Source organism: Aphidius gifuensis, linkage group LG1 (genome assembly GCF_014905175.1).
Source record: "Aphidius gifuensis isolate YNYX2018 linkage group LG1, ASM1490517v1, whole genome shotgun sequence".
NCBI classification, from domain to species: domain Eukaryota; kingdom Metazoa; phylum Arthropoda; class Insecta; order Hymenoptera; family Braconidae; genus Aphidius; species Aphidius gifuensis.
In genome coordinates, this window is record NC_057788.1 from 23,671,015 (window position 1) to 23,696,382 (window position 25,368).

The window sequence follows — 25,368 nt, forward strand, 5'->3', positions numbered from 1 at the left end:
TGTTAATGATCAACTCGCGTTGATACTTTATAAGCAACGTGTTACATTTAATGATACTTTGTTGAGTCTAGCTTTATTAACACCAAAAATAATATAGACGGTGTGTTTTTATTGCAGTTAGCAGCTGATGAATCAGGATGTGTAAAATAAATTCTCACATATCATCACATATTATGAAGCATTTCATCAATTGGAAGATTTGTGACAGCAACAACATCAACATCTGGTTCCACAGAATGACTCGTGAATATAAAATCATACAATCAAACACTCTAAAACCATATAACGTGTATTATCAATAAGTTTATTCGCAAAAATCACATTACGTTTGATATGTTGTTGATGCTCATGCAATTTAAGTCGGTATGTTTGTCGTTATAAAAATTATCAAGCTTATTTCGATTATTCGTGATCCAATCTATAATACAATACTGATTGATGAGACAATGTGGCGTGTTACAATTGATTAATTGATAAGGTAAAAAAACCAAATGAATATTAGCTTCTTCCTATTGTTTGATGTGATTCGTTCAATTTTTATATTAACATTATTAATAATTCAAAACTTTTTGTTCATAACTGTTGTTGCTGATCATGTAAAAGTACATTTTTCAATTTTTTTAAAAAATTTATCGTGCGTGTCTAACTTGAACTGATAGATTAGCTTTAACTTTTCATGAATGAAGTGTTGTCGGTATTAGAGTCAGTGTTGAAATTAGCATTAGAGACAGTGATAGTAATCGAGTCATTTTCTGAATGAGTGATCGCGATAGTGGTGGCAACAAATGCTTCAACTGCTCGAGACGACTTCAATACATCTGGACATCACTCCAAAGGTCAGTAATAATTTATAAACTCACATACAATTTAAATTTTATAAAATTGAATAAATAATAATTTATTTACAAAATAAAAAAAATTACTAATAATAACACTAAAATTCTAAAGCTAACAATATATCATTATTTCAATATAAAATTGGATATCATACAAAATTTATAGAATGTATATTATAAACTTATAAAAATTATTTTTCTAATTTATCTTAAAAACTAACAAATGACAATCAAATGATAAATTACATTGTTATATTTTATTCATGCAATAACATTTGTTTTTTTTTCTTCTGGAAATTATTTTTATCATTATCAAGTCTTTTTTTAAAAGCATATTATTTGCATGTATATTCCTCGGTACGTTCAGTACAACTGTCACAATGTACACGACAACACCAATGAAATTTACATCTGCATTGCCAAGTTTTAGTATATTGATGAGTATTGTAACCACGTCCACAACACATGAGATCACATCCATCAGTTCCTAAAATAATCAAAATACAAAAAATTAAATTTACCCTCTTCGTCGTATACTAATTAAGTCACATAATTTTTTTACGTTGAAAGTAAAACAAAAAAAAATTAATGATTAATCATTACCTATACTTGTTCGATTACATGATCTTCCTTGTGTACCAAGACTTCCAAGTGACAAATCAGTCTCACAATAATTAGGTGATTGTTGAAGAAAAACAAGTTCACTTCTTTTGGGTATTCTTTTTGAATTTATACCAATACTTGTTTTTATTTTTTTTAATACAAGATGTGGTTGTCTTGATGCATCTATTTTTCTCAAAAGTCTTTCATTTGGTTGATCATTTATTATGTCATTTGGTTTACCTTGGGTTTTTGCATCATTACCAAGTATCGGTACAATTTCAACCATTGACTAGAAAAAATAAATACAACACAATTAAAGTATATAAAATATTGAAAAAAAATTATAACGGTTCAAGTTGATATTGTTATGGTGTGGTTTTAATTTATTATTATAAGTTATTACCAAGTTGGCAAGTTTTTTTTTTTTTTTTTATCGAGAAACGATGTAAACGATTTGACCCAGCCAATACGCCCACGTTAAATTTAAGAAAAGATATATTCAAACCTGAATTGTTGATGGTGCTGGTGTTAATGCAGTAACAGGCCTTGCTCGATAATATTTTTTCATCAATGCATCACCAATTTGACGAAAACTAGGCAATGTTCTCCAGCATGTCCTAACTGTACATGATCCAGATACTCCATGACATTTGCATTCAGTTTGTAGCAATGATTTGACAATCTTAAATATAATAATAAGAACCAGGTTATTTCTTTCCGTTTTTAATAAATATTTTTTTATTTAAATAACAAATGTAAAACAAGTTAAATAACAAGTTGAGTCACCTTTCTTCCGGCCTTGTTGTTGTGTAGATTCATGAGACTTCTTGCATCTCCTTCAACTTCTCTTGCATCAAGAAACCTACGCGCAAATCTAGAAAAAAAAAATAATCATTTGATAATGTGTTTTATTTTATCAAATATAACAGTAATTGGATTTTTTTTTTTTTTCAATTAAATTACCTCATTCCGTATGATACATCAGCACTACAACCACCCCATTCCCATCCATTTGGTGGCAAAGATTGTTTTGATCTAAAAGACATTATAAATTCAATTATTTAAATGATTAATTTAATTTTTTTTTATTATTATCTTTAAAAATAAAAAAACAAATGGTATTTTAATATTGACAAATTGATAGTAATTTAAAATGACAATTTGATGAATGTTTTGTAATTGATTACCTTAATGTTGGCTCACAGCCACATGCTGTGATATTTCCACGACTACAAGCTGCAGTGACAGCATATGTTACACCTGCAGAGCTTATTGCATATGTAAAAGCAGCTTCTCTGCTACCTGAAATCATTAAATAAATCATTAATAATAGCAACTTTCAACCAGTCATTCAATGATATTAAAATAGAAAATTATTTTTTTATTTTATGAAAGTTCTTTTATGTTTATTTTTTTTTTAGACTATTGAGATTAGTTATTCATTGTACCTATTTAGATGCATAAATATTAACAAATTATATGCCTTATATGCTATTTTTTGTTTTTTTTTTTAAACCGTAATAATAATTAAAATTTATTACTGAAACTTTTTAAAAATTCAATAAACTCATTTCTATTTATTTCAATAAATGAAAAAATTATAAAAATTATATTTCACAAGTTTTTTCATCACTGATTTTTGCATGATAATTATTCATCTATTGCCTAAGATTTTCTTAACAAACAGTCAATATATATAGAAAAATTACAATAATAATAATTTTTTATTTTAATTAATATAAATTTAATAAAATTCAAGATGAATATTGTTATGATGATGATAGAGAAAACCCACACTTAATTTTTAACCCAACTGTCATGTTATTAATTAATTAACATCATAACCACATAAACTTTGATAATAAATCAAAATAAAAATACAAAAAATAGCAAAGATAGTAAGAAAAAAAAAAAAAGAGTAAAATTAATTACTAAATGTAAATTTACATTATTTTCTAACAAGCAAAAATATACTAAAAATAAAATAAGTTTTTCTTTGAAGATAATAAATCAATGTAATTTATTGATGACATTGATTTTTTTTTTTTTTTTAAATTATTTTAAATAATATAAAGAGATAAAAAATAAAAAACAATTTAATAAAAGTGACATACATAAAAGTTGAGAGATAAATATCTTGACTATCAGTTTCCTGAGATTTATAATAATTTTTTTTTTCAATAAATATCACAATGTGTTGGAGTATTGTATTTATGTTTTACTTGATATTGTACATTTGATTGTCAACACTGATTTATTATGAATAAAATTAAAGCTAAATAAATTATTTATTTATTTATTTTTTTAATTTAGATAAACTCATTATTCTTTAGTCATTATAAAATAAAATAAAATAAATAAAATAGTAACAGGTTGTAAATAAGTTGTTAAATTAAAACGGAAGTTGATTTCGAAAAACATTAGTTTAGAATGTATATTATAAATATATATGTCATAATTATTTATGTTGATAATGAACATGAGAAACATCAATTTAACGTCAAAGAGTTGTCAGTAACTATTGGCTAATTTATAGTTTAACTGAGTATACTTAAATATCAATATTTATTTTATGAATTCCATTTAAAATTTTTTTACTGCATTGAATATATAGCTTATCAATGGTTGCAGAATTTATTTATATAAATTTATTGATACAATAAATATTTTTTTAAATTTAATTTAAAAAAAAAAACGAAAACAGTTATTGTAAAATGTATTTTATTGTCGTTATTATTAAATACAATAAAATTATTTTTAACAACATTGAAAAAGAATAATGAAGCGCGAATATTTATATTTTTTTTTTTCTTTTTTTTAAATAATAAATTAAAATTTAATCCAAGTATTATTTTATAAACTTATACATTTATGTTTATGGGATTTTTATCTTGTATAAATATCATAAACAAACATAAAAAAATATATATCATGCTGTTCAAATGATAAACATCAAAGGACATGTTAAGAAAAAATATAATCAATTGATTTGTATCAATTGAATTCATAGAAAAGTTTATGAAATTATTTAAAAATTAGAAGCATAATATATATCTTGCAAAATATATAGGAAAATTAAAAAATTAAAAAACCTTGTTTATTTTTATAATTTACAAAATCATAACATTATTATTATGTGAATATTAATTTAACTAGAAAATTTTTGTTAATCATTTTTTAAAATCACAATTATACATTGATTTTGTAAATTAAATTGTATAAACCAAGTGTTATTTTAAAAACTATATATACAAATTGAATATAAAAAAATATATTTATTTGATATGTCTGTATGATTTTTATCTTGTAAATTGATCGTTGATCAAGATGTCGTCGTCGTGCTAATTGGCATTGCCATATCCCAAGGCTAATCAATATTACATACACGTCATCCAACAAATCAACCTCTTATTCTTTATATTATATTGATGTGCATAAATTTAAGTTTTCTCTATTAAACGTTATTTATTTATTTAATTTATTTTTCACCTGTCAAATGATTGATGCATCAACACCTCCACCTACAACACTGTGTGCCCATCATGTTCCAATAAAATAGCCCCGTGATACCAATTACTGTATTTTATTTTCATATATATATACGGTTTAATTTATTTTTATATACGAACGAAAAAAGAATAAAAATAAATGCATCGTAATTTATTCAGTGTAACAAGAAATAATCATTTTTCTTTTAACCATTATTGTCAATTAAAAATGTATCATTGATTATTTTTGATTATTAATCTACTGTTGAAAATAAAATTATTATTTTCATTATATTGATTAGATTATTGATGTACTTGTTGAGAATATTGTTTTTGGTTTCTTTTTTTTTTTATCAAGTAAATAATTGAAAAATATTTTTTATATGCATGTTACTCATGGCTTAACGAAGCTTTCATTAGTCACTTTGAATGTAAATGTAGTTTTTATTTATTTAATTTATTTTTTGTAAATGAATTTATAAATAGTGGATGGTGTAGTTGTTGTAACATAAATTCAATGTCTGGCGCCAGTTATGAAAAGTCATATATGAAAATGAACGAGCAAACTTGTCAAATACTTGACCTACGTTTTATACTTGAAATATTAATATTTAATTACAATTTAAATTTATGAGATAATTATAATCTCGATGACATGACATTTCACTTGGATTTATCAATAAAATTTTTTAAATAATAATAAAAAATAAAGTTAGTTGAAAATTAAGTAAATTAAATACATATACATATAATAATAATAAAATTTTAATTATTAAATTTCCAAGATTATATATATATGTAATAAAATGATAGAATATTCATGTATATGTTCATTTTAAACTTTGATGATTAAATTGATCAGTATATAATGTCAATTAGTCAGATAATAATTAGTTCAATTATTGAATAGAAGCTTTGATTGGTTTATCAAGTTTTTTTGAAAAAAACTCAATCAAAAAGAGTGATAATTAAATATTTTAAAAGTATAACAAATTTTAAATGGAAAAACCTTGAATGTAAAATTAAAATCGACCGGTTGTAATGCCCTCGACAACTTTTTTACTTTTTTGTTTTTAATAATTTTTTTTTTTTTATGTATACAAGGTGTGAGTAATGAACAACTAGTCAATAATTAAATACAACATCATTTGTTTTGTAAAAAAAAAAATATTAAATAATTTTTCTATTCAAATATATTAATTATTTTTCATAATTTTTTTAATTTAAAAATAAAATGAAATATAAAAAGTTATTTAAAAATATAAATTAACATTTTAATAAATTCAAAAATGTTAATCAGGTTATTAAAAAAAAATTTACTGTAGCAATAATAATTGTTATTTATAAAAAAAAATATTTAAATATCAGATAATAATACAATTAACCAATTACTATAATTAAGACAAACACTCAATGATCCACTTAGCATTTTTAAATGTCATTTATATACATGGTTAATTTTGAAATTTACAATCAAAACCACTTTGCATTATTTTTAATTTATTCACTTAACAAATTTTATTTTTTATCTCAAATATTTAACAGCATCTCATCAAAAAATAAAACATTAAATTATTATCATTTTATTTTAAATAAAAAATATAGAATAATTTCATTGATAATGTCAAGTTGAATTTGAATGACTTGGAAAATTTTCTACAAATATAATTGATTAACAATTGTTTAATATATTTATTGGGTTACATATATACAAGTGTTGTTAACAAGGCTTGTTATATGTTTTATAGACAGAATGATAAGCAACATATTGCTATATAAATGAAACTGGCTATCAACAAAGTGTGAAAGCTGACAATACATGTACAACATGTGTTTAATTTAACGCCTGTTTTTTCAATAAAATACCTACGCATTTAGTGTTAAAATATCAACAGGGGGTTGAATTACATGACAGTGTGTATCAGTATAAAATTGCATATCCAACTTGTTAAAATAAATAAATATAGATCACCTCATTTATTTATATATTTATTAAATAGTTTATAATTAATGTCGTTAATTTTTTATACAAATAAAAACAGAAAATTATTTTAAAAAATAATTGTAATGATAATAATTTAGGTATAAATTTATGTTTTATAATTTGAAAAAAAAATATGTCATCGTGGTTTTATTGGGAATTAATTTGATTATTTTATTAAATACAAATATTAATTGAGTAAAATATAAAAAAAAAAAATAATTTAACATTTAAAGAGATGATGATAGTATAAAATGTTTGATATATTAATTTATCAAGTTGTTTGAGATATGTTTTATGGGAATTCTTGTAAATGTTCTCAGACTAAAGAAAAAAAAATAAAATAGCCTGAAGCTATTGATGGCTACTGAAACTAAATGAGTAATATATAAGCTAACAAGAAAAAAAATAAAAAAGCTCTTTAGTTGAATCGATTGAGATCCTATTTTATATACCAAAAATGGAAGTCAATAAATTGTTGAGAAATATATAACTGTATGAAATGAATCAAGTGAATAAAGATAAAAAAAAAAATAAATATTAAATTGATGATGATGATGAAAATATATATAGGTATATATTGAATGTTGAAATGCAACATAAATCTTTGATGAATGATAATATGAAAAAATAAAAATAATTTTTTTGATATAAATTTCATCAATTATTTGAGGAAAAAAAAAATGAACATTTATACATTTAACTTTTTTTTTTTTTCTTTCCGAATGTAAATCTATTTTTATTTATTAATTTTATAGCTTTTTTATTTTCTAATAATTATATATATTTAAAAATTATTAAATACTCCAATCGACTGTATGATAATCAGTTGATTATGTTTTTTTTTTTTTTTTTTTTAAATTGAAAAAATTATAGTGATACAAGTATGCTTGTGAATTCAATCGATGTACATGGTTATTTATAAATATTATACTTTGAATATTCATAAAATTCATGACAAGCTTTAAAATATATTTTGCATGTATATAAAAAAATACCTCTTTCATTTTTTTATTATAAAATTGATCATAAAAATTCACATATAATAATTTTTCAATTTAAAAATTAATTAAAAATATATTACATACAAATTTGCAAACAGCTTTTAATTTTTACATACAAATCAATAAGTATAAAAATTTATAAAAATACACGATTTAACTTTTATCATTAAAATTAATTTTGTCATTATGATTTTCACTGAATTTTTTTAAAAATTTTATTTATCTTTCGATTTTTTAAACTTTTAAGTAATTAATGACTTAATTACCTCGTTTATTTTGAACCAATTTTGGTGACAAGAAAAAAAAATAAAAAAGTTAATTAAATTGAAATCAATTAATTTCTTCACGAAGTTTTGAGATAAAATTAAAATCATTTAATTTATTTACAAAGATATCATATATAAAAAAAAAAATAACCCAAATGATAATGATAAAAAGTCAATTAAACATTAGAAATTTGTACTTTTGAATGAGTAATTATATAAAGGAAAAAAAAAATAAAACCTTGTTACATAAAAAACAAGTGTTTTAACTGAGTTAAAAATTAAGTTTAAAAAAAAAGAGAGAGTAAAATAATTTGCCGAAAGGCTGCACTTAGCTCCGGTATCTTGAACAGAACCGTTAATTAACTAATTAAGTTAGCATTACCAACTGTTTCCTCCGTTTATAAAAATTGGTTTTTTTTTTTTCTCACATATATCCATTAATTCTTTTGGCCTTATATCACTTATTTTTCTTTCTGTCATAAATATTATCATTTTTTTTTTTTTAAATTTTCCATTTGTTATATTCTTGGAATTTAATTTTCTCTTTTGCATCATTTATTCATAATTTATATAATTGACGTTGGCGGACAATCATAAGATTACAACTTTGATAATTTTGTAATTTGAAAATTTAAAAAAAAAATAGAAAAATTTTAATTTTTCAAAATAAATATATAAAGTTTTCATAATTTATTTTTATGATTTATTTAAATCATTTTATATACATTGTAAAACAAGGAATTTAAATGTTTAAAAAATTATAATATATATTACAGAGGGGTAATCATGTTGTGGTAGAAAAAAAAAAAATTTTAGTAATATGGATTTAAAAAAACCCACGTTAATAAAATAAAAATCATTCAAACAATATTAATGCTCGATGAAATCAATGTTCATAATAAATATAAAAACAATAAATAAAATATATTATAAAATGTAAAAATATTATTACAGACATTGAATTGGGATTTGTACAAATGACAACATGTAAATGTAAAAAGAAAAAAAAAAATATGTATATGTGAACATTGATAATCCAGGTATTACGAGCACAAAATTCAATTGGTAAATTATTATATTTGTCATATTGGTATTATCCGACAGCTTGGAATTAAATTTTTTTTTTTTAATATTTATATTCAAAGAGAGAGATAAATATCACAGGGATTAGAGATAAATAAAATATTTAAAAAAAAAATTAAGTGATTCATTTTAATTTAAATAGTCGTTAGTCAAATTAGCGCTCGTAATTTTTTTTTTTTTAAATAAAAGTAAAAGCACTTTTAAAGAGTTTATGTTGAAATAATAATAATAATAATAATAATAATAATAATTTAAGAATTAAATAAGTTATAAAATATATTTTTTAATAATTTGTATCTTTATTTATGTTTCAGATTTCACTTATTTGACAATCATATAAGGTAGATGAACATCTGGCTCAAAAAAAGTAAGATCTTTAATTTAAAATTTTTTTAAAAAAGGCATTTTATTATGTTTAAAAAATTTATGATAATATTTTTTTAAACTACCTTATAATTATATTATCTATGTTGTTTTTTTTTGTTCTTTCAATTATTTATTATTTTTTCAAGTTTAAAGCGCGTTACAATTCTAGCATTGATTTTAGGAGATTGACTCGTTGGCTGGTATTTAAAATTGTTTTTTTTTTTTCAAAAAAATTTAAAATTTATATTTACCCGTTATTTATAAATGTAATAGTCTTTCTCTGAAGTATCTTGAAGATTAAATACATCTTCAACATTTAACATGAGTTTGATTTTTTAAACCAGTTTTAAAATTTCCGATTTAAAAAATCATACTGCTGTATAAATTTATTTTTTTTTCTTAGTTTTTTTCATGCAACAAAATTAGTTGAATAAAAAAAAAAAAAATTAATCAAGTCTTTTATAAATTTATTTACTTTGAAAATTTTATAATTTTTATAATGAAAAAAATAGCTTTTAATAAAACTTACCAACAACAACAACGTGACCAAATACTCTTTCATTTGCAACATGAGAACAATTCCATCGATGATGCCTAAATTGATAACGACACTCACGTAAACCCAATTCAGCACCTTCACCAACTGCTGGCATTGTGTGTGGTGCTTTTTTACACTGTTCCCTTTGGCTTTTAGCTAAACCTGGTATGCGAGCACAAACTGCCGCACCAACAAATACAGCGCCAACAAATCTAAAATTCATAAATAATATCAAAATTAATATAGTTTAAAAATTTATTATTTATTTATATTTTAATCGCGTTAATAAAGATAAATAAATATTAAATTTAAAAATACAAGTTTTTTGCTTGATGAACATGTTTCATGATTATCTGACAACAACCACAACACAATTTTTAAATAATTCATTCAAAAAAGTGACGTAAATTTGTTAAGTCGCCTTGAGCTAAAATCATTTCACAACCCTATTAAAATTTTTTTAAAAATATATATACTATAATAAGATTGAGGATATAATTTAATTTAATTTTTTTTTTTTTTCTTTTTAAATTTAAAAACAAAAAAAATTAAGGGAAAAGATGATGACAGTAAATTTGACAAAAATGATGATGATACACAAATTGTTATAAAAAAAAAAAAAAATTAAAATAAATAAATAAAAATTATGTAAGTAAGGCCTGAATATTTCTGAGAAGCATAAAATTGCAACGATTACGTTTTTCTGTTGGATAAAAAAAAAAAAAAACCCGCAGGCAATTTATTTGCATTGGAATGCAAAAGTGCGTCTAAAAAATTTTGCCCCAAAATTTCACCACGTGATATAATCAACAGGGTGTCTTGACAAACGTGAGAACCAGAAAAAAATAATTTAACATTGCCCTTTACACCCACCCTTTTTTAAAACCTAAAAAAAAATAATATCACCCTTTATAAACTTATTACAAATTTTATTATTTTAAAAATATATATATGAATAATTTTTACCCAGAAAAAAAATATTTTTTCATCATAGACCTATAAATTTAAACAACAATACAATTATTAATATCAAACAATGATTAAAATTCTCGGTATTATATATAAATTGTGTAAATATAAATTTATAAAATTGATTTTTTTTTTTTCAAATAAACTTTAACAGTAGCTTATCACGAAGCTATTATCTTAATGATGAAATACAAAGCTAACAATTTAATATCGATAATAAAAGCTTTTTTTTTTACCTAGAATTTTATTATTATTATTTTTTGTTATTGGGGTTTTGTTAAAATTAATACACGCGTTCATGTTAATAACTGTTATTTTGATTTTGATTGAGATAAATTATGAAGGTAACTAGTTACATCGTCAATGAATTCTTGGAACTTATATCACACCTTTTAAATAAAAGAAAAAAAAAAGCAAATTTTATTATTGTTTCATGATAAATCAATAATATATATTTGTTTTTGTTTCAAAAAAAAATTTTATATATCATTTTTTTTTTTTTTTTATAGATTGTTGATTGATATTAATGGTAAAGATAAAATAATAAACAATATATATATAACAACAAAATATAAAATTGCATTGATAATCATTAGCTACCTAGTATGGTGACTAAATTTAAACAGTATTTTTTATACAATGATTTATTGTTCTTGTATACACAAATGGATATATGTATTCAGTATACATATATGTACTGCAATCGCATCTTGCTATCATATATATTATTTATTTATTTTTTACATCTATACTATTTTATTAAACGAGTAAAAAAAACTGAAAAATTTAAGTTGAAAAAAAATTAATAACTTTGATTCATTTGGCTAACAAAAAAAATTAATATTCAATTTAAATTATTATTTTATTCTTTATTTCAAAATACCAAAAATATTAATTTTAAAAATCAATTTATAACAAAAATATTTTAATTTTTTCTCTTGATAATTATTTATAATTAAAAAAAAAATAATAGAAATATATTTCAATACATGCATTGTTTTTTAGTTAATACAATGACATAATGAATAATTCAAATTTAAGTGGAATTTTTTTTCAAATCAATAATAAGGTAAATAATTTTTTGAGTTTATTGAGTGAGCTGATGGTTAAGTCGTCAAGAGTTCGGCCTCCAATTTTAGCGATGTTGAGTTCGAATCCTACGTGAAATTAATGTCTACAAGTACAACTCTTATTTAATATTGAAAGTTGATTTGTCTGTTGTGAGTGTTTTCTGGTGTTTGGGGCAAATATAATCTAGCATATACCATGTGAACTACGCACTTGGTCTACGCTAGGAAATATTCGCCTTAGACACCCGATACCTCTTTTTATTTTTTTTTTAAAAAAAAGATAACACACTTTTACATATTCTATCTATCCCTCACAATTATGGATGACAACAGTTCTTTTTATAATAGGATAATAAAAAAATTTATTTGAATAGAAACATATATTTTTATGATAAAAATTGTATTTTTTTTTCTTTTTTTTTTTAGTTTAATTTTTCAAAAAGAATGTAGAAGTCAAAGTGTCACGGTGTTTTTATATATATATAACTGACATGATCTTTATCCCATATTTTTGACAAATCGATCCTAGATAAATTCATTTTTTGTTTTTTTTTTTTAATCTTCATTTTAATAGGATTTTTTATTTGATTGTTGTCACACTTGATATATCAAATATTCAGTAATAAATGTCAGCTACAAACGTAATCCTTTCTCAAAGATTTATATTGAAAAAATAAAAAAAATTATGTCAGATTAGATGAAGACTCAAAAATCTAGTTCTTCACACACAGTTATATCTAGAAAAAAAAAAAAAAAAAAAAAAAGAATGTTAAATGAGAGTATATTATAAATGAAAAAAAAACCAGTTTTAAAATTTTTTATGTGAAAAAAATTTACAATCTTCATAGACATAATAACAGTTTAAAAAAAAATGATATGAAATTTATTTTTGTTTTAATATACTTGAGAATATAAATGAATAATAATAAAAAAAAAATAAAAATAACTAAAGAGAAAAGGTTTAAACGTGACACTGAAAGTCGCGTGCTTCAATAGCTGCGTGTGTATAAGCAATCAAAGCTTTAACGAGGATTCATCTCATGTGCATATTCAAAATGAGCACCCAAAAAATTTACCCAAGATAATACTTGTGGTTTTATTTTATTTAAAAATATATTTTTTTTTGCTCAATATCTGATGGAATTAGTTTTTTTATTTTTTTTTTTTTACAAGTTGCTGATTTAAAAATTGATAAATATTATAATTAAATGTAAAAATTATTGTAATTTCAAATAATAATAAATAAATTTATTATTATATAAAATTAGATTGTTTAGAATTTTTTTTTGATGATGAATATTTTGCGAAAATAAAAATGATTAGTTAAAAATTTTTTGAAATATATTTCACAACAATATCATGAGTATTTTCTAGACATCTTGTCATGGATCATTCTTATCTAGACTTGAGATTCACGATGAATCTGGTGAATTTATTCTTTTTTTTAAACAAATAAATATTCATTTATCATAGGTCTTGTAATTTCAAAAAACTCATTACTATAATTTTTTTTTTGTAGAAATTTTATTGACTTAATATATTTTGATCTAAATAATAGGAAAAAAAAAATATAATAACTGAAAGATGTTCTTAATGGGAGGTCCAAGATCACTGGTTATCAAAGTAATGAATCAACTCTTTTTTTTTTTTTTGAGTTTTTAATTTTTATATTCGTGTTTGCTTATTCTTCAATCATAGTGTCTTCAAGACTCAATAAAATATAGCTCAAAAAATATAAATAAATCAATAAACAAACTCTGTGAGGTTTAATTAATTTATTTAATTTTTTTTTCTTTTATTTACAATCTGTAGCGAATGCGATTAACTCAAAGTTTATAATGCGTTTTAGCGTGGTAAATTGATAATCTACCGAGACCACGTTATGTACAATAAATGTCAAAAATCTTGATTAAATGAAAGTGACAGTCAACAATCTGACCTTGAGATATATCTTGAAATAAATTAATTCTAATAAAATAAAATACCGGTAGTAAAATAAAAAAGAAAAAATAGTTTGATATGAAAATTGTATTTAAAAAAAAAGTCAATGATATTATCACATGATAATAAGATTAAAAATCTGACTAAATTGTTGAATCAACCAATTTTTTTTTTCGTTTAATACGACAGGTTTTTAAAAGGTAGCAACCAAAAAATTTTTATTTCAAATCTGAATTTATGATATTTTAAATAAATACCAGACTATATTTATTTATAAAAATATATATATAGGTATATTTAATTCAAACCCTAAAAATAAAATTCAAAAATAAAATTTAAAAAATTATCAAAAATTTAAATAAGTAATCATATACTTTTTATTTTACTTTAATCTGACTTGATAATTTTCATTTTTATTTATTTGTTTTTTTTTTTTTTTTCTTTTTACACTACGTTTTATTATTATGAGTTTTTTTTTATTTTTACGTTATCAATTTTTATATAATTTTTTTCCTTTTTTTAGTCATTTTAAGTAGGATAATATTCTTGGTGGGCTCAGTAAATTGTAAATTTTATTAGCCTTCCAACTTCTGATTTCAGTATTTACGATACAAACATATGTGTTACTTTTGATATTAGTTTATAGTTTCCTGGATATATATATAATTTTCTTGAAATCATTGAATACTTGTGATATTAAAAATTATTTTTTTTATTTGGTATTTTTTTTGTATGGATTATGCTTAATAAATGGATACTTATTTATCATTAATGATATTTTTTTTACATTAATAACGGTTAAGTGAATTTTTCACGTTGAAAAACAACAAAAAAAAAATTTAAAAATAAAACACAGTTGACATATAGGAATTTTTCTTTTGTACAATGTGTTAAATCTTTAAATAACTGACAAATGGTCAGTTAAGTTATTGATATACTTAAGATAATGTGTCTATTCAAGGGTCATTTAAAAAAGGTAAACATTTTTTTTTTTTTTTTTTGTGAGTTAAAGAATAGTTAGATAAAAATAAAAAAAAAAAAAAAAACATATTATTAGTAGAGAAAAAACCGATGATTCCACTTAGCCAGAAAGAATAAAAAACTAAAATTATAAAGGCTTATATATTTTATATATAAACTAATTAAATAGATGTTTGAAGTAAAAAAGATAATCTATTTTTTGTGTTAAATAATTGATGAGAAAAAAAACCAAATAAATAAAAAGAAAAAAAAAGAAAGAATAAAGATAATATCAAATCAATTGATGCCAGCTTTGATAAATTTTTTTAATTATTAAATTCAGGGATACGTATTTTTTCAGATAGATAAAAACAATTAATTGTTTTATCTTAAAGACAGTAGTCGCTTTTTATTGACTTAGGTATCTATATTTTTTTACTACACCTAAACGCAAATAAATAATCATAATTATTATACCTTCACTTGTGTGATAGTTATATATATTTTAAAATAAATCCCATAACAAATAGTCGATCGTATATCATAATATGAAACTAACAATCAGTCTAAAAATTGATAGTCTTATATAAATAATTTTATATCATTTTCCAGCTTTTAGCTGGATAAAAAAATACTTCATATATATCGTAGGCGTTATCGTGCATTGTGTTTAAAGCTTAATGAATACTTATAAAATAATAAAAAAATAACATTTCGATTGAATCTATATATCTACCGACAATGCGGCTTTGTTTTACAAAATTATCATACATAAAAATATAATACACAAACATAAATAATATTAACATAAAAAACTAATATAATAATACAAGAATAAACGCCATATTATTAAAGCTTATTATATAAATAAGAAACTCAAAAATATATACAAAATGTATATACAAAATTTTCACATTGGCGCCTGTATTTATATTTGACATTATGATTTATATTTTAAAATATTCATTTATTAATTTGTTATTTGCTTTAATCAATAATTATTGATATATAATACGAGTGTAGGAAGATATATTACTGATTATAAAAACTACACAAAATTAGTATTTTTTTTTTTTAAACTTTCTATGGGATACTTTGTCAACTGCAACGTTGTTTTTTTTTTATAAGAAAAAACTGTTTGTACGATTGACTTACAGATTGAAAACATTCTCTTTGCTTTCTCATTGATTTAGATTTTATTTTTTTAAATAATATATAACTATTTTTTACATGGAAATTATTATTTTTTCAAAAAATATTTATATTGAGATTATGAAAAAAAAAATGTATACACTGCAAAGGTGTCTCGTAATATATGATAGCATAGTGGTTTTTTTTTTTTTTTTTAATTTATATATCCACCTATATTGGCCACCCACCCTATGGAATTTACTAATCATCATTACAATTTTTATTATGTCTATTACCACAAACCAGGTTGCATCAATGATGTACTTGTATATATACACTCATTATAAAACATACATGCTCACTCAACAATTTATGTTAATTTTATTATTTTTTAATTTTATAATATATAAAATATAAAATATTCGTGATACACTTGAACTATTTTATCTGTTATTTTTGCTTATTGAAATTAATTTATCCTAATTACATATGTATAGATATTTATTTTTCATTTAACTGAATACTTCTGTACTAAAATTGCTTTTTTTTTTATAAATTCATACGGTTATTTTAAAAGATTAATAGAGAAAAAATTTGTTCTAAACGTATTAAATAATTTTAAAAGTGATAAATATATTTTGTTGGCAAAAAAAAACGAAAAAATGTAGACTTTCTCATGTAAAAATGATTCAACGTATTCATGCATTTTTAGAAGAATATAAAAGTTGAAATGAAATTATTCTTTCTTGTCATATTCATATACATTTTTGTGATAAAAATCAGCTTGTTAAAGTCTTGTTCTTGCAAAACTAACTCAAAAATCTTATACATATATATATATTTTTTTTTGCAATGTATGTGTGTTATTGTTGATGTTATACATTGTGGTTTAACCAAGAATAACAAAAATAAATAAAATACAGGAGATAAAAATAATATTTAAAAAAATATACAGGGTTCATTATGAGTGAGGTCACAAGTCTGACTTTCTAGACGTGTGTGATTGGAAGATACCACCTGGATGTTTTTTTTTTTTTTTCTTTTTTTTTAGTACTGTGTATCATAGATGCATCTTTAACCAGTACAAAAAATTAAATAAATATGCATATACCTACTTTTAAATTACTATTAATAATTTGAAAATAAAATACAGTAATCATAATTACAAAGGGAAAAAAAAAATTAATAAAAACTATAGTTATTGTATTTAATGTTTTATTTTTATTATTTTTTATCAAATAACAAAAGTAGAAATGTTTTTTAAAAAAAAAAAATTATATATATATCTCATGTTGGAGCTTGTGAATGAAAACAGACAAAAGAAGGCATTGAAAAGTTAGACTTATTCTCAAAGAAATATTACATCTGGTTATATAGTATAGTGCCCTCAAGAATGACCAAAAGAATTTACCAACTTTAAAACATATATATATATATATATATATGTTTAAATAAAAAATAAATAAATAAATGAAAATAAATACTCGTCGTCGTGTGCAATGCGATTTACTGCAATGCACTGCGAGGTCTCAAGATTCAGATAACAAAAATACATGAATTCACTATTATTCATCATGTCACTTTTTTCTAAAGAAAAGCTTTTCAATTTTTACACTTATTATTATCATTTTTTTATTATTATTTATAATAATTTTTATTCTATTCTATTATTATAAATTTTTTGAATAGTTGAATACTAATATTATTATTATTTGTCAAGTAAAATTCATAATAAGTTAAAAAAAAATTTTTTAAATGTTTATGTTGAAATATCATTAAATGGATTTTTCATAATATATATTTTCGGTAACTTCAAAAAGAATAAAAATGTGTCAATATTTAATTTTATTATTAACTTAAAATAATAATAATAATAATCACACTGAATAAGCTTAAATTTTCATACATATTTTTATGTATATATTAATATATCATTTTTTTTCATAAAAAATCATAGAAAAATTTATACACAGCTCGCTTTTTTCTTACATTATAATAAATATAAAATTATATGAAAATTACCATTTATATTTTTATTAGTTTATGACAAAATAAATTCAATAAATTATTATTATTATTTTAATTTAAATTATCAAAAATTAATAAAAATAATAATTAACGAAAAAAAAAAAGCCAGGTGTCGAGATACTGAATTATTATTTTTACCGGCTTTTTTAATTTAAAAAACAAAAAAAAAAAACACTAAAAATCTTCTTCTTTTTAATAATCTCAGTGTTGTATATACATATACATACACAAACCTAGCTTATTCCCGTACAAACAACTTACAAAAAAAAAAAAAAAGGCATATGCAAACACTGATATTAGGTGGCGAAAAAAAAATTTTTTGAACCCCTATGGCGCCTAAAGATATATTGGACGGCGCCACAATTCAATTCTTTCAGCACTTCCAATTGGTTCAAAAAAATTACATATCCTCGAGTTAAAATATAAAAATCAAAATAATGATTAAGTATAATAAATTAAAATTAAAAAAAGAAATAAATATATCTATATATATATTATTTTTTTTCATGGTAAATTTTGAGTGCTTGAGAATCGTATTAAATTTAATTAGTATTATATATATAGTCAATATTAAAAATTACTGGATGAGAGATTAGATGCCCTCGGCATGTGTTATTACCTGTGTTTACATTGGTTCAAATAAATTTTATTTTTTTTTTTAAATTTATGTTAATAAAAAAAGCTTGTTTATAACGAATTTATTTGCGAGAATCGTTGAAGGGATAATAGTGGTTCTGTCAATGTAGATAATTATGATTGATTATACATAATTTTATAAACAACAAATCCAATTATAATCAAATTTATTTTATCTATTTTTAGTTTATTTAATTTTATTTATTATTTTATAATGTAGAGTTGAATTATTCAAATTTAAAATCTAAAAATAAATGTTTTTTTTTTTTTTTTTTTTCGATAACGGGTTAAAACGATTGTTTTATGAAAATTTCATCTTTGATATCAACAGGTTTACCTTGTTAATGAATAAATAATGTGATAAAAAATAAAATAAAATAACCAGTTTAATATATACAATGTATAACGACAAAGATAAGAAAAAGCGTAGAGAAAATATAAAAATAAATATTTCTACTATAGATGACACAACAGGTTCAACAAAAAAAAAAAAAAAAAAAAAAACTTTGTCAACCTGTAAATTCCCATCAGGTGAATTATTTGAAATTATAATATTATCTCGAATTTAAAAAAAAATTCAATACGTTTTATAAGCATGGGAACAAGGCAATATCATTGTGCCAGAACATGGAAACAAGACTTCTCTCGAAATGGTCAAAAAAAATTAAACAATTTTTTCTTTTTTTTTTTCAACCCCTTTTGTGTATTTAATCAATTTAAATCATACAAGTGCACAGAATACTTGTGAATTTTTTTTTTGTTTCACCTTATATTCTCACTGCTTTTCAATAATTTTTATTTTTTTCATTTTATATATATGCAGTACATTTATCCTTGCTTTCAACATATTTGAGCTTTTTTTTTTTTCATCTCAATCCCCCCAAAAACATGTTGTGTCTTGTACTAAAATTGAATAGAAAAAAAATAAATAATAATAACTCAAATAATTCACGTTAGTTGTATATACAGATCGGTAGAAGTAAAAGAAAAAAAAAAAAAGCTCTTGAAAATATTTTAATGGTGCTTTGTGTGCCGTTTCCATGCGGACTATGGTGTTTTTTTCGATTGATTATAAAAAAAAAAAAAAAAAAATTGAAGAATTTGTTTTTTATTTAGCTTTGAAGCTGATGTACCTTGTGTATTTCATACCCTCTTTTCCTCTTACCCCTCTCTTTTTTTTTTTTAAACCCATAAATATAAACATATATATTTAGTTCTCAGCATCACATTTGGCCCTTTTGTCTCTCGATACCAAATAAAAAAATTCCCTTTTAGTTGAGCCCAACATCGGGGACATTTTAGGGCAAGGTGGTCTTCCCGTTATACTTTTTATTCTTTTTTTTTGATCTCCATTTCTCTCCACCTTTACCACTTTCTTATTATGCTATATACTGACCACTGCATGCTCATTTTAATTGGATATCTTTGCCAAATGCCTGCCGCAATTTTTTTTGTTCTTTTACATTTTATATTTATTATTATTATTATTATTTTTTGCAAAACTCAATGTAAAACGTGTAGTATAAAATAAAACATTCATTCGGTAGCTATTCTCTTGAGTAAATTTTTTATTTAATTTTTTATTATTCGTGTCTTCTGTGTTATCCTTTTCGTATTATTACTATTTATATTATTATTATTATTATACTTTTTTTTTTTATTGTTTAAATTTCTTTTGTGTATAATGATTATAACTCGTTATCGAATAAATCATAAAAACAATATTGGTAATGTTAAATGCGTGTTCTTTACCGCGTTTCTTAATAAATTTTTTTTTTTTTTTTTTTTATTGAAATAATAGTTTTATCTTTCTAGTTTTATTTTATTATGTTTTTTTTTTTATACATATATAGATATTACATGTAATTTTATTTTAACGATGAGGAAGCTAATATTTGCTGGTAACCGCCGACTAATAAATGCTAACGCGCCACCTTTGAGATGAAGACACGATTGGTTTTTTTTTTTTCATTTTATTCTCTCGTTTTTTTCAAATACCATGGCCCTTTTTTTTCTTTTGATCACCGGGAGGCCCACTTTGACCCAAAACCAATATACACTCGTATATTTTTTATATACATCTTAACATAGTTTTTTATAATAATAATCATTTACGATTCTACCTGAAATTACACAAGAAAAATTGAAAAATATATCTATATTTTAACAAAGAATATAAATTTTTTTAACAACCATGAATTTTTTTTATTAAATTTACTTTTTTCATTTGCTTTTACATGTTTTTTTTTATTTTATTTTTTTATATTTTGGTCGCAATAGATCAAAAGATTTTCACGGAGTTGAGAAAAATTTAAAAATGATGCAGAACGAAATGAGGTAAAAAAAAAAGAAAAGAAACGTATATAAAAAGATTTTTTTATTTTTTTCAATTGGAAGGAAAGATTAGTATAAATATATTGTCTGTTGACCTGCTGTCTTGTGTCTCGATGTGAGCTGTCAACGAAATTATTATTCAAAAGTATCCTTCTTTTTTTTTTTAAGATGATAAAACTCATTCAGTACTGAACTATCTTGTGGGTGGACACACAAGTATTATTATGGTGAACTAGATTTTTTTTTTTTTTTTACTCTATTCACACATTTCTATAGACACAACGAGGCGTAAAAAAATTATATACATTCAGATAATTCCCTTTTTTTTTTTTTCGTCATTTGCAAAGGATGATGATGACGATGGTTATAGAATTTATATGGTTTTAAAATTTTCTTTGGATAAATACCGCTTGAAAATATCCGATGACAGTAAAGTACCCAGAGAGTGATTGATGTCATGAGCAGGTTTATTATACGATCATCAAAAGATACCGTGTATTATTTTCAATGGGTATTTTAGTAGTAGTATAGTATAGATTGTTATTTATTAATCTTTGATATTTTCGTGTTGAAATTTGCATTGATATTTATTACCAGAATATATATAAAATTATCAAGTTGGTTAATCTTTGAATTGTTTACATGAGAATTTGTTTTTTTTTTCTTTTAATTTATAGCTCTGAAAATATATATGGAAATGAAATTAAAAAAAATAAATTAAAAAAGTATGTAATAGAAATTTTATTAATTTATTTAAATATTTTATCACAGTATTCATTGTTCTTTTTTTTTTTAAATTAATTAATTAATTATTAGAATATGAATTTTCAAGAATAATTGATATAAATTTTTATTATAATAAAAAAGAAATTGTATAATAATTAATTTGTATCGATTTTGAAATTTTGTAAGTTGATACAAATCAGATTGCAATGTAATTTTTTTTTTTAAATATGGTGCGTCAACCTTTTGGAGCATGAACACCACAAGACACATATCAATATATATATATTTGTATTATATATACAAGCTTGGTAGACATGTCTCTTATTTTTCATGAAGGCAAATACGATCATTCTCTGCCCTCAGGCTGTGAAATCAGATCCAGTTGATCAATAATAAATTATATCTACATTTAAATATACAATATAAAGATAATAAATAAAATTTTACAAAATCATTCAATTCTCATCAAAATGAAAAATAAATATTTAATCAAATAAATAGATTTGATTGAGATACAGATATAGCTACAAAAAAATTTTCAAAAATGAAAATATAATTAAGTTATCATCATAATCAAAAAATACAATAATAAAACAATTTTTTTTTTTTTTTTTTTTTCTTTAACATTCATTTCAAGTTTCAATATATATCTTAATGTATTTATTTTTTTTTTATCAATAAATAAATTGTTTTTTGATAAAGGATTTTTTATTTGGCAATATTAAAATAAAAGTGTGAGATATTTAAAAAATTTTTTAATATATATTTTTTTGTGGATAAATTGAAACAAAATAAAAATAATATCAAGTCTCGAGAACTTGTTTAACATAAAAAATGACCTTGATCCAAGTGATTTAATAATTAAATTGACCTCGATGAAGAGATTGGATTATATGTGGATGAGAAATTTATACCCCAAAGGTTCATATATACAATAAAATTTTGTATATGAGCTGAGTACATGTTGCTTGCAGAGAGTAGATATATATATTGCACATCATTGATGATACTTGTATTCAACATTTTAGATATATAATATTTTATACAGGTAGATTACATGTACACATATATTATTTACCTTTTATCGATTATTAAAAAATACTATAATTTTATATATACAATGTAAATCATATCATAAAATCAACAAGTAAATTATTGAAATTTTAAGTCAATAATTTAAATATTATTATTAAATTGTCATTAAAAATATAAAATGACATTTAATCATTCATTTTAATAACAAATTTATGTTGAATTAAAGAGTAATTTTTTTTTTGGTTGTTAAATTTTTTTTATAATAACAAGACTAATGGGTTCGAAGAAAAAAAAAATGGCTTTTTAATTTAATGAAATTGTATAATAATTATAAATGTTTGCTTAACAAATTATTTATAAATTCAAATATATACAAATTTAGTTATTTGTAATTTATAATATTAACTGTGACTTTACAATAATTATTAATATTTTTTTTAAAAGAATAAGACAAAAATTGCATATTGAGATTTATAACATGACTTTTGATCCGTCTTTTTTTAACATTTTATTTTTATATTTTTTTAACTTTCTGGTGGTCCATCAATCTTTCACGTTTCACCGCTTAATTTCACTCTAATTAATACCATCATTATTAATAAAATATATTGATTGGAAACATGAAATTTCTTTTAAGATGTATATTTTTTTTTTATTGAATCAATGCAATATTACGCAAGTTTTTTTTTTTTTTTTTTTTTCTTTTTGGCTTATTTGCAAATGGATTATTTTTTATTAATTTTTTTTTCTCTTCCTTCATGTCGAATGATGAGGGAAGAAGAATATACACATACATAATAAATTTATATATATATATATATATCTTGAATCGATCTTAAATTTCATTGGCGAAATTTTGTGTATTTATATGTGTGATGTGCCGAAAACGAAATATCAAAGGTGGTGGTCTCGCGTATAAGTATATATTATTTTTTTTTAAATATATAAAATGATCCTCAGACGCATATTCAGGTAGACCTAATTACAAGATTTTTTTTTAAGCCCCCAACATGCAACTGGCCCATCAAAAAATTCAGCTTATAAAATTGTTTTTTATTTTTTTTTTTAAATTTAAAGTTGAAGTTTATATGTATAAGTATATATATTTATTAAAATAGTTTTACAATAAATTTTTACCTGGATTGATAAGGGGCCTGGATTAGCCCAAATGTGATAAGGGCTATCGCGATCACCGCGATATCACCACGACGCATCTCTTACATCACAATCACCTTGATGAATATTTTCATGCACACTAATGTATATAATTAAAATAGAAAAAAGAAACTAATTAAATTACTCAATATATTAATTTCACAATTTTAAAAAAAATTAAATAAATTATTTTTCATTTTTTTCTATTTAAACTCAATAAAACACAAGCACATAAACACAAATTCACAAATTACGCAAAAAAAAAATTAAACAGTAACACAAAAGTAATAAATTTAATAACAAAATTAATTTGACAAAAAATTTAACACTTGTTTACAAAAAAAAAAAAAAGCAGCAGCTAATTATAGAAAGTCAAAACTCAAATCAATTTATTTATTGTATATTAAATTATGATTATCATATTTAATAAACATTAGATATATATTTGTTTATCCATATAGATTAAATCATTAAAATCATAATGATGAATTTATAAAGCAACAAGTTGATTCAAGTCATCCGGAACATGCAATTAGCAAATTATAAGTACTAATTAAATTTGATAACAATAATTGAACTGGTTATTTTATCTAATTAAATTCCAGTCATTTTGTTAATACAGTTTATTTATTATTTAAATTAACAAAATATACACAAATTTCCACACACTTTTATTGTAAATTTATATATTTATTTTTTATTTCGATATATACAAAAAAAAAAAAAAAAATAAGAATCAAAAACTACAGGTATCGTTACAATCGTGACGAAGGGTGTGAATTGAATGAGTTAAATTTGCTTCCTGAGTTGTTGGTTATCCCTTCCATAATACCAATAAAAAAGAATACATCCACTACTACCACCATCATCATCATCAACATCATCATCATCCTCCTCATCACTAGACAACACAATCAGAAAGTTTATACCATATTTAATTTTTATCAATACTGTCACTTGTGTTTCAACAGCTATTTGCCATTATCAAAGTACCACATAATTATACCACTAAATAATAAATATTTTATTTTATTTTTTTCTTTTATTTAAATTAAAAATAATAAAACAAATTAATTTTGTTCATAAAATTCTGGTGACATCAATGACTATATTTCATAATGTACAGTAGAAAAAAAAAAAAAATGAAAATAAATCTTTGGTGAGTTTAATGAGTGTAAAAGAGTTATAACATTATATAATTTTAATTATCACTGCATT

At 21.7% G+C, this 25,368-nt stretch overlaps 1 protein-coding gene across 1 annotated transcript; it reads right to left on the reverse strand.

The window, feature by feature from the left end:
* Positions 1-1,074: 1,074 nt before the first annotated feature.
* Positions 1,075-25,309, reverse strand: LOC122854575 (protein Wnt-7b). Its single transcript, XM_044155380.1, has 8 exons — positions 24,133-25,309; positions 10,157-10,377; positions 2,627-2,741; positions 2,403-2,474; positions 2,226-2,313; positions 1,945-2,121; positions 1,440-1,728; positions 1,075-1,323 (listed from the first exon to the last, which is right to left on the reverse strand). The coding sequence occupies exons 1-8, from the start codon at positions 24,207-24,209 to the stop codon at positions 1,172-1,174; spliced, it is 1,191 nt and encodes a 396-aa protein (XP_044011315.1). The 5' UTR covers positions 24,210-25,309; the 3' UTR covers positions 1,075-1,171.
* Positions 25,310-25,368: the final 59 nt, after the last annotated feature.